Below are 11,539 nucleotides of genomic sequence, written 5' to 3'. Positions count from 1 at the left end.
CTTTGAAGAAATGGAACTCTGCTCTTGCACACTGTGCACTCCTATTTATACCTTGTAGATACTGTTCAGTACTGAACAGCCACTGTGTTAACTGAATGGAGAAGGGTGGGGGAGAGCGGGGAGTGAAATCAGAGAGCCAGCAATACTTGATCCTGTGTAACAGCATGGGAGTGAGTATGTGTGGGGACGAGTGTCGGGCATCGTTTGCCCAACATTCGTCCCATGTAAATTGGGCTTAACACTAGAGAAGAGAGAGGATTCAAAAACATCTAAAAAAGCTTGAACAGTTGGTGGTGAATTACAGAATGGTATTTAACAAGGAGAAATGCAAAGTCCTACATTTGGGCAAAAAAAATTAAAAGAAAACACACATACAGAATGGGAAGAATTAGGCTAAGCAGCAGCACATATGAAAAAAACTTGGGTATACTAATAGATCACAAAGTGAACATGAGTCTACAGTGTGATACAGCAGCAATAAAGGCAAACACAACTCTTGGTATGTAGTGGCCCGAAGTCTATATTTCTGGCCCCTCCATAATTGTCATACATGTCATGTCTTCCATGTAGATGCACTGTGCAAAATGTCTTGTCTGCTGTTATGTGTATTGCACAGCTGCAGCATATAAGAGGTTAATGTCTGAAAGTGGCTGGGATATGTCTGGAAAAGTATCAATATTTGTCAAGTCACATGATGCCTGTACCCTATAAATGTGAGTGATTGGGGTGTGGTGCCGGAGTCAAGGATTTTCAGCGGTAGTGAGAGGAATGAGAGTGCTGACCACATGGGGGTAACAGTCTACAGACTACCACACGTATATAGGTAATCAATGTCCCAGCATTGCCTGGAAGAGGCCTAGTGGTACTTGGGACAAGGTTACGTGTGTCCCTCCGGGGAGGAGTCTGTTAAGAGCCACCATGACAAGTTCCAAACTCCCTCCCAGCTCCTCAGCGCGGGCCTCACGTCTGGGTGGCCACTGGGGCACCACAGCTCGTAAAAAAGAGAAGCATAGAGTCTAGATCATGTGGGGCATAGGCGTACTCTCATGGGTCACCGGGGTCGCAATGGCGACCCGGCCCCAGTGCTAAGGGGGCTCAGAGGCCGCCCTCCACCATATACAAGTGCACATACAGTGCATTCCCAACTGGTCACACTGCCAGCGGCATGATTGCTGTGGTGTGGCAGACAGCGGGACCAGCCGAAGCACAGGAGGTAGAGGGAGGGGAGGGAGGCAGAAAGCAGATGGCAGAAGCATAGCATGACGGAGCTGAGCAGGGTGATGTCATCAACCTGATGCTAACACTGATACAGTGTATGGAGGCCCCGGCCCTGCTGCTCTCCTCACACAGAGAAGTGGTCTGGGGTATCTATCTATCTATCTATCTATCTATCTATCTATCTATCTATCTATCTATCTATCTGTCTGTCCATCTCTCTCTCACTCTCTCATCCATCTATCTACATCATATCTATCCATCTATCTATTGTATATAATTGTACACTTGACACACAATTAAAAAACACATCAAAAGCATGTACAGTTTTTAATAGTGTATATAGTTTCTTAAAAAACATATGTGGTATTTGAATACCGCATGCAGTTTTTTAGTGTGTTTTTCTAAATTGTGGTTTAAAAGTTCAACAAAAAACATGAACACACCCTAAGGCCGCTCTCACACATGCTTTCGGAAAATCCAACTCGAAATCATGGCATTTTTACCGCAATTTCAAACTGAGTTTTTGAACACATGGTACACTGTTTGCAATCACTTTTTAATGCACCCAATCATTGGGATGGGTGAGGAGGTGTGTTAAAAACACAAAAAAGCAAAAATAGAACAGACAGCTCTTGAAAATCCCATTGTTACAAACACTGCGTTCAAGCACAGGTCTGAGTAACCCCATTAAAATCAATGAGAGCATTGTACCACGGTTAGCACGGCACTCGGGAGTCATGTTTGCAAAGATTATACCAAGGGGCTAGATCATGTAGTTGCATGCACGATTTAGGTATGGATACGGGGGAAAGGGCGCAAGCTGGACCCTGAGCCTCTGAGCCTTTAGGTACGTCACTGATGTGAGGTAATTATCCCCCTCTACTCTTCTTTAGTCAGACTTCATCTGGAATACCGTGTCCAGTTCTGGGCACCCCATTAAAAAAAATACATATGCAAACTGGAGCAAGTTCAGAGAAGAGTTACCAAGATGGTGAGCGGTCTGCAAATCATGTCCTATGAAGAACAGGATCTGCGAATGTTTAGCTTGCAAAAAAGAAGTCTGAGAGGAGACTTAATAGCTGTCTACAAATATCTGAAGAGCTGTCACAGTGCAGAGGGATCAGCTCTATTCTCATTTGCACAAGGAAAGACTAGAAGCAATGGGATGAAACTGAAAGGGAGGATATTAGATATTAGAAAGTGAGGGTGATCAGTGAGTGGAACAGGTTGCCACGGGAGGTGGAGAGTTCTCCTTCAATGGAAGTGTTCAAACAGAGGCTGGACAGACATCTGCCTGGGATGATTTAGTGAATCCTGCACTGAGCAGGGCGTTGGACTAGATGACCCCGGAGGTCCCTTCCAACTCTACCATTCTATGATTCTATGTGGACTGACACCCATTGTATGCAATATCTGTGTGCAAGTGTAGTATCAAGCAGCTACCCTCCTCAATACAAGGAAGATGTGTGAGTGGCTGTTCAGCAGTACCTTGCACTTGTGCAATGCTCCTCCATTTAGCAGTTTGGCTGTCTGCTTGTGGAGGGATGTCATTTTTCTACCTGCCCTCTTGTATTAGTACATTGGTAAGTATATGGTCGCTTTCTGTGATTTTTTTCAGCCCAAGAACCAAGCTCATAACATAAATAAAGCAGCAAAACTAAGTAACTGTGGGGGCACCAATGGGCTGAAGCCTTGGATCATCAGAGACGAAGACATAGAGACATAAGGAGAATGATTCATATAGCTCTAAAAGATTATCTGGACAGACGGCTTTAAAAGGGGAAATTATCCCCAACCTACATCCAGCTAGTGCCCCCACTACAAGCTGTTGGCCAGTGGCCTGTGCAACCAAATGGGTTGCAAATGTAATGGCCCAGAGTTTGGGGTCCCCTACAGCACTTTAGAATGCATGTTTAAGTATGTTTTGTGTCATACCAGTCCGTTTCTTTACACTCTGTCATGTGTTAGAGTTTGACCCCAGAAGTGAGATCCTAGGTAGTCAGAGTACACCAGGATGGGTTCAATATTAATAGTAACCAAAGGAGATAGTGCGTAGCAGTTCTGCCCTGCACTCTCTAAGACTGATGTAGATAGTTCGTCCTAAGTAATAATGGCATAGAACACTGAGGAATTCCCATCTCGGATATATTCTCCATTTTGAGGATGTGCCGAGGTCGGCTTTATTTAGTTAGGGGGGGAAATGTAGTGGCCCAGAGTTTGGGGTCTCCTCCAGCACTTTAGAATGCATGTTTTATGAACGTCTTGTGTCATTGTCATGAGTTTTGTATGCGTCAGCAATATGTGTATTAACACTTCCAGGCATGAAAGGATTAATGTTTGGTAGTATTTGGTGATATCTGGAAAATGTATCAGTTTGTCTAGCTAGGTATTGGTCTGTGTGCATATGATGTGAGTCATGAGTCAGGTGTCAAGAGAGGAGGTCGTGAGTTGGAGTTGGTCAAGTGATGGAGATGGAGGAGAGATGGGCTGCTGCTCCTGCTGGAGCTCAGCCATGTCAGAGTCTCCCATTGCAAGAAGTTTGCCCTTTCAGGGTTTTGGAACCCAGGACATGCTGAGAACACTTGGGCATGAAAGCGCAAGAAGCGCATGTTCCTATTCAGAAACCGCACGTTATGCAAGAGCAGTGAGTAACCGCCTGATGATAACCACAAGTGTGAAGGTGTTTTAGAGTCTGTCCAATTGAGAGAGTATCATCCAAGAGAGAGAGATCCAACAGATAACCGTAACTGTGGATAAATGGGCCTTGGGAAACCCGAACTGCACAAGTGTAAGGAAAAAGGCGAGGAATGTAAGCCTACTAGAGATGAGCGAGCGTACTCGGAAAAGCACTACTCGCTCGAGTAATTTGCTTTATCCGAGTATCGCTGTGCTCGTCCCTGAAGATTCGGGTGCCGGCACGGAGCCGGGAGCTGCAGGGGAGAGCGGGGAGGAACGGAGGTAAGATCTTTCTCTCCCTCTCTCCCGCCCGCTCTCCCCTGCTCCCTGCTGCGACTCACCTGTCAGCCGCAGCGGCACCCGAATCTTCAGACCCGAGCACAGCGATACTCGGATAAAGCACATTACTCGAGCGAGTAGTGCTTTTCCGAGTACGCTCGCTCATCTCTAAAGCCTACTACTAATAATCTACTACTGTTCAAGTTACTACATACAAGTTGTTCCTTTGTTATATGAGAAAGAGAAGCTGAAGTAAAAAAAACAAGACTCGCACGTTTCCGGTTCTTGTTGAAAAAGTACTTTCTGTGTGTGGACTCTTTTTTCAAACTCGGTAATCCGCCGCTGATTGAGGAACATTGGCATCACGGTGACAAAACAGGAACTTAAGGTAACTCAGGTTGCTAAACGTGATCTCCCCAGTTAGTAAGGTCAGGTTCTTAGCCAGCCTTTTGGAGGAGACAGTAGAGCCCCATGACAGGTTGACATTTTGTTACCCCGATGGCTCCTCCGACGCTGCACACATAGCTAAGGCCGTCCAAGGAGTCAGGGGGTAGGTTTCGGTTTCAGAGTACCCCAGACTCCCATAGATAGAGCAGCTAAACTATGTCTTTAGCTTTCTGTGGCGGATAAGCAATAACTGTTTGCTACTTGACAGTAGAGAGTTTATACCAGTTGTGCTGTAAGAAATCATTGAGACAAATCAAACACAGACATTGGGGGAGTCTCTAAGCTGGAACCCACATGATTATCAAATAAGTGTCACTGTTGCTAGTGGGGTACCACAGGGGGCAGTACTGGAAGGGTCACCATTACTAATGGGATACTATAGTGGGCAGTACTAAAGGGTCATTGTTACCAGTGGGATACTACAATGGCCAGTACTGGAAGGGTAACTATTACTCGTGCAGTACCACAAGCAGCAGTATTGGAGGGGGTCACCGTTACTAGTGGGGTACCACAGGGCCAGTACTGGAAGGGTCACTATTACTCATGCGGTACAACAAGCAGCAGTATTGGAGGGGGTCACCGTTACTATTGGGGTACCACAGGGGGGCAGTACTGGAAGGGTCACTGTTACCAGTGAGGTACCACAGGGGGCAGTACTGGAAGGATCACTGTTACCAGTGAGGTACCAGAGGGGGCAGTACTGAAAGGATCACTGTTACCAGTGAGGTACCACAGGGGGGTAGTACTGGAAGGGTCACTGTTACCAGTGAGGCACCACAGGGGGCAGTACTGAAAGGGTCACTGTTACTAGTGGGGTACCACAGGCAGCAATATTGGAGGTGGTCACTCACTAATATTAGTGATAATGCGGGAAAAGCAGGGGTTTAAAAAAACAAAACTGTACTGCACATGTCCGATGGCTCACCATGCAGACCATCCGCAGTTCAGAAAAGTGAAGAAAATCTCAGGTACACGCAGATGCCAGCGGGGCACAGGATAGGATTCCACTGCAGGCTCCCGCATGCGGAATCCGACCCAGTTGTGTGCAGCCGGCCCAAGAGTACTATTCCTTTAAGGAAAAGTTTAATGCCAGTTATTGTGCAATGTTACATTGACATGAACATTCCTAAGGCCGCTTTACCATGTACGAGAAAAGTGCGCCAGATTTGTGCGTTGCGAGACACACAAGCCTTGCACGAATATGAACCCCATTCTTTTGTATGGAGTCATATACATATACCCAATGTCATGCCGTTTTTGCAGGTACCTTGCACATTCATGACAGCGATATCAGTTTTGGTTTCACGGCCCAATATCACGCTCACCTTTGTGTAGGAAGCCTAAGTAGAGAAATACTGTTTATCATGAATTAAATTTTTGTAAAAATGGACGGCCTCTGCCTCCGTCTGTCATCGGCGCACAGTTTTGCACCCTGCACTTGTTCTGCACCATCACCTGCGAGTCATGGCTTCCGTTAGTCTTCAGTTAGGTGAGCTATTGTGAAATCACAAATGTGCATCGGTCGGGTAAGCACTTATGTGACATCATAAGTGTCTTCAGTAAGGTGAGAAACTATGACATCACATGTGGGTTTCAGGCAGTTAACTGCTGTGACATCACAGTGGGTGTTAATCAGGTAACTGCTATGACATCATAGGTGTGTTTCAGGCAGATGACTTGCGGTGACATCACAACTAAGATAACAAATAGGTAGAAATTAGGACATAGGATACATGATTATATCCACATCCTATATTTTATGTCTGCTGTTATGTAATATTACTGACACCCCATGTGGTTTATACTCCTGCAGTGTTCTGTCTATTGCCTGATGTACTTTGAATATGATTCTTGCACCAAATTTGTATCTCATGACCTTGGATGTGGTCACATTTGTATCAGCAGGTGCCTGGGAAAAGCACAGCCGCTAAACTTGTGTAATGGAGAGATAATGCAGGTATTAGTGATGTGACGTATTAGGGTGCATTTACCCGGGGGCGAGTGCAATATCCGTTCGAGAAACTTGGATTAATATTGCACTTGCAGACTTGTTATTTTTATGTGAGTGCGAGGCCTTTTGCGAGAAAAATCGCATCACGCTTGCATCGCTGCACTTGCGATTTTCATACACGCCAAAAAAACACACGTAAGAAAAATTGCCCATTATTCCCTAAGGCCACTCTCTCACGTGTTCAGATAAACGTCGCTTGAAACCGCGGCATTTTACCTTGATTTTGAGCAGGGTTTTTGAACGCATTGTACAGCGTTTGACAGCGCATTTTAACACCCCCCCATCAATGGGCGGTATGCTCTGTGTTTAGCGTGTGCAGATTTTGCGTACGCAAAAAATGTGCCCAAACACGTTTGTGTAAAAAAGCCCCAAGGGCTCCTTCACGCTGGCGAGAAAATTGGGCAATTTTCTCGCGATGCAAGAGTGAGAGAAAACGTATGATTATAAAACCAATGATTTTCAATGGTTTTATTCTAATTTGCGATGTTTTCACTCCTGTGATGCTGCGTGAAAAAAATTGCAGCATGAGAGCAGCGGCAGGGGATTCCTTCATCCCCGCAGGGAGTTCCCTCAAAACTGAACACTGTGACAGCAGCCGCAGGAAATTGCAATGTTCTCCCATTGCTTTCAACGGGGCCGGCGCTGCTGCTGCCCCATTGAAAGCAATGGGATGAAGGGATTTCCTGCAGTGATGTGAGGCTGTTTTCACATGAAAACGCCTCGCATCCAGGGGTTTTACATGAATTGCGAGGGTGATATCGGGCCGTGAATCATGGCCTGATATCGCTCTCACCAGTGTGCTGGATGCGATGTTGAAAGAACAAAAATCGGGGCATGCTCTATTGTTCTGCGATGTGCGATTTCTTTTATCTCCCATGTTCCCTATGGAGCCTGCTTTCTATCGCATCAGAATCCAACAAACATATGCTGCGATGCGATTTTACCATTAGAAAGTCCCTTTTGCGATTAAAAAATCGTGTGATTTTATGGCGGGCGGCAGTGATGCGATATGAGATCATTCTAAATAAAAAGCATCGCTGTCATTCAAAAATCGTGAGAGCAAAAACGAGATTTTGCCACGATTTTCTCACGGCAAAATCGCGATCGCCCATGTGAAACCAGCCTCAAAGAGCAAAAAAGCATTGCATCGCACTCACATGAAACTTGCACTTAAATGGGAACTCAATGCTGCTTTTTTTCTGCTCCCATAGGGAAGAATGGGCGATTCTTCAACAGAATTCCTCAAAAATAGGACACGCTGCCATTCTTCTCTCGTAACGCTTCTCCTCGCAGCGCAGTAAGTTGCACATGTAAATGTAGCCAATAAAAACAAGGGATTCTTTTCCTGTACGATTTTTGCGCATCTCGCAACGCACAGCAATTCTGCGGGGAATTCGCCCGTGAAAATGCAGCCTTCTAACTGATGACTGAGCTGCTGCTGGCGCTGATTGTAATGCACACTTCTAGTTGGGCTAGGCACCCTTGTGTTCATGTTGCGCCTGAAAGACTTGGGTGCAACTCGCATCAGACAGCACATGGATGCAAGTCTGTGTGCTGTCCGGTTTACACAAAGACCACACATGAACATGCATGTGGGACGGACAGGATTGGGACGTGTGATGGTCCACGTGAAAAACATCACTGTGCCTCTAATAGGGATGTACAGGACACAGCCCAATATATGCTGGTGTGCGGGGGCCTTAGATACACAACTCCTCTTGTCCTGACTGAGGAGTGGGGGAAGAGAGGTGACAACTTCTCTGCGCTCATTTCTGGATTAGAAAATTAGTTGTCAATTTTCAAGCTCATTTAGCCGTTGCCAATGTCTGTAGGAAGAGGGAGACCGAGGCGGCAGCCCTCCATGAGGTCCACATTAATCATGACTGTGGTGGGGAACATTCCGACTTCTGCAGGAAGTTCTACTTGGACCTTGTGAAGAGCCGGAGATACAAACCCCGAAGGTTAATAATTCACCAAAAGCTCTGGTTATATAGGAAAGTGCTGGAGAAATCCCCTCAGTCATCAGAGATGTTACTGCTACTTGTGGCGGCTCTGCTGGGGTCCGCAGGTGAGATGGTGAGATATTATCTATATAGGGATGGAGTGGATTTACCAGGGGTGGACATAGCGCTTCCCAGTATGTACAGGTCCCATTGTCACCTTAAAAGTGGCTCCTACTGTCTATTAGATGGCATGTAAGCAGTTAGAGGGACCTTTGTCACGAGACGGAATAGTCTGCATGACGCACTGCAAGCCGCGGTAAATTTGGCACCAACATCTGCAGCCTACCTGCGGAATTCGATGCAGAATTGAGAATGGCTTAAAACTCACCTGCAATTCCGCAACAAAATCCGCAGTTAGACCTGTGGATATTGGTGTGGAATTCCGCAGCTGCAGATTTGGCTGCGCCCTGCCCGTGTGAAAGGTCCCAAAGCGGTTGTCCAGTATTATATAAACCTGGCGCTAGGAACAGCGCCACCCCTGTCCGTGGGTTGTGTCTGGTAGAAGTGGATGGGGTTGAGCTGTAATGCCACAAACAACCTCTAAACAGGTGTGGCGCTGTTTTTAGAAGAAATCAGCCATTTAAAAAAATCTTGGGCAACCCTATAAGCTAATGAATTTCACAGCAAATAATGATATGTAGGTTATAATAGTGACGGAAGGGAGGTGCTCTAAAATGGGGCCATAATGTTAGCGCAAGGGGCCTATACACAGTTCTTGGACAAGGCACCCCTGATGTCTTTGTCCACGCCTGCCTAACCCTTAGCTTACATGTATATATTAGGGCATATCTATTATTCTTTGTACACCAGATTTCTGGCATACAGATAACACAAGTTTTTGTGCATCTGCCAATATTTTGACCTTTAGGGATTTTACACTGGGACCCACTACTTTTCAAAAAGTGGGTGGGGCCTACCTTGCAGGGGCGTGGCCACACACAGCTCATCAGGTTTGCTATAACGTATGCCAGAAACTGACGTACATTACAGCAAAGACCATAGCTGGTATAGGCTTCCATCTGGCACATGAATGTTTAGATAGGTTTGTGCCTTTTAACCCCAGAGTATCGCAGCCTCGGCCCGATATCACGCTCACCAACGTGTGATTTACCTACAGATATGAGATGTTTTTCTGTCAAAAATGCCCCCATTACTTCAGTAGAGTAGCAATGTGTTTTCCTGTCCGATTGTAAACAATGGGCGATGCATTCTGATGAACGTGAAAATGTGGAACACACCGAAGATTATTTCTGCGATTGACTCCATTCAAAAAAGGCACAAATCTCACACGGCTTTCTCAGCTGTGTGAAAGCGGCCTGAGGGCTTGTTTTTTGTGTAGCGAGTTGTAGCTGTTTTTGCTACCATTTTTTGGGTGTATATAGTGTATTGCCTAACTTTCATTTTTTTGGAGAAAAACCACATTAATTCTGCCATTGTATTTTTGTTATTTTTTTGGAGCACAAAAAAAAAAATTATATATATATAAAAAGGTTCTTCTACTTTTGCACAATTGAAAGTATTTTATTTGCATTGTTTTAATCCCTTAACTTTCTTATTTTATTGATGGAGCTCTGTGAGAGCTTACTTTTTGTGTAACAAGCTACAGTTTTTATTGGTACCATTTTGGGGTACCTATGGCTTCTCTTATCACTTTTATTGCATTTTTTGTGTGGCGAAATGAACTATAAAAGTATTTTGCCTCTTTTTTTATTTTTATTTTTCTAGAGCATTGGACATGTAGGACAAAAATGTGTTCAAATTATTGTATAGATTGTTAAGGTTACGATAGCAAACATTTTTCTTTTCTATTTTTATAAGCAAAGAGAGGAAAGTGTACAAAAATATATTTTTAGGTTCCCGTAGAGGATTTGAACTTGCGATTTTATGATTTCACTTATAATACATTGCAATACTTCTGTACTGCAATGTATTATCACTTATCAAAGCGATCAAATCAGACCAGGCCTCTTTGTCTGGCATCTGGTTCCTATGGCAACCCATCGGCTCTTGGCAATTTCGTGGCTGTGGGCCAATGATCTCACAGAGTCCTCTACCTCTTTGAACACTTTATATGCTGCAATCAATGTTGATCATGGCATGTAAAGGGTTAATAGCAGGCATCAGCTGAACTTGTGCCATCCAAAGGACATACATTTACATCCTGGGGTGGGAAGGAGTTATTATGTGTTGCTCTTAGAGTATAGGTTATTTAGACTTATATATGAAATGCTGGTCTAAGCAGTTGTGCCCCATGGTGCCTACAATCTGCATGTAGATTTCCTCAATAATTCCACATGTAGCAGCAGAAATCTACGACTCAGTTGCGGACTTATATACAATCGAAAAATGTACTAGAGCATAAAAATGTACACAAATATATCAACTGGAGTGTATAAAAAACCAATACCGTACACCTACAGATAAATACTCTCCAACAAAAGTACAAATATGCAGACTTCGATATGAAAATGCTTAAAGGGGTTGTCCCGCGAAACAAAGTGGGTCTATACACTTCTGTATGGCCATATTAATGCACTTTATAATGTACATCGTGCATTAATTATGAGCCATACAGAAGTTATTCACTTACCTGCTCCGTTGCTGGCGTCCTCGTCTCCATGGTGCCGTCTAATTTTCAGCGTCTAATCGCCGGATTAGACGCGCTTGCGCAGTCTGGTCTTCTTCTATTCTGAATGGGGCCGCTCGTGCCGGAGAGCGGCTCCTCGTAGCTCCGCCCCGTGCCGATTCCAGCCAATCTGGAGGCTGGAATCGGCAATGGACCGCACAGAAGACCTGCGGTCCACCGAGGGTGAAGATCCCGGCGGCCATCTTCACTAGGTAAGTAAGAAGTCACCGGAGCGCGGGGATTCAGGTAAGCACTGTCCGGTTTTCTTTTTTAACCCCT

General features: G+C 45.1%; 1 protein-coding gene across 1 annotated transcript in view; it reads left to right on the top strand.

Moving 5' to 3' along the window:
* Window positions 1-3,975: 3,975 nt before the first annotated feature.
* The window catches only part of LOC136633514 (glandular kallikrein-like), a 31,068-nt gene continuing 23,504 nt past the window's right edge, over window positions 3,976-11,539 (top strand). The window contains exon 1 of the mRNA XM_066609275.1: window positions 3,976-4,027. Within this exon, the coding sequence (XP_066465372.1) occupies window positions 3,976-4,027 (52 nt within the window). The remainder of the gene's footprint in view (window positions 4,028-11,539) is intronic.

Source organism: Eleutherodactylus coqui, chromosome 6 (genome assembly GCF_035609145.1).
Source record: "Eleutherodactylus coqui strain aEleCoq1 chromosome 6, aEleCoq1.hap1, whole genome shotgun sequence".
Classification (NCBI taxonomy): domain Eukaryota; kingdom Metazoa; phylum Chordata; class Amphibia; order Anura; family Eleutherodactylidae; genus Eleutherodactylus; species Eleutherodactylus coqui.
This window is presented reverse-complemented; position numbering and strand designations above follow the sequence as displayed.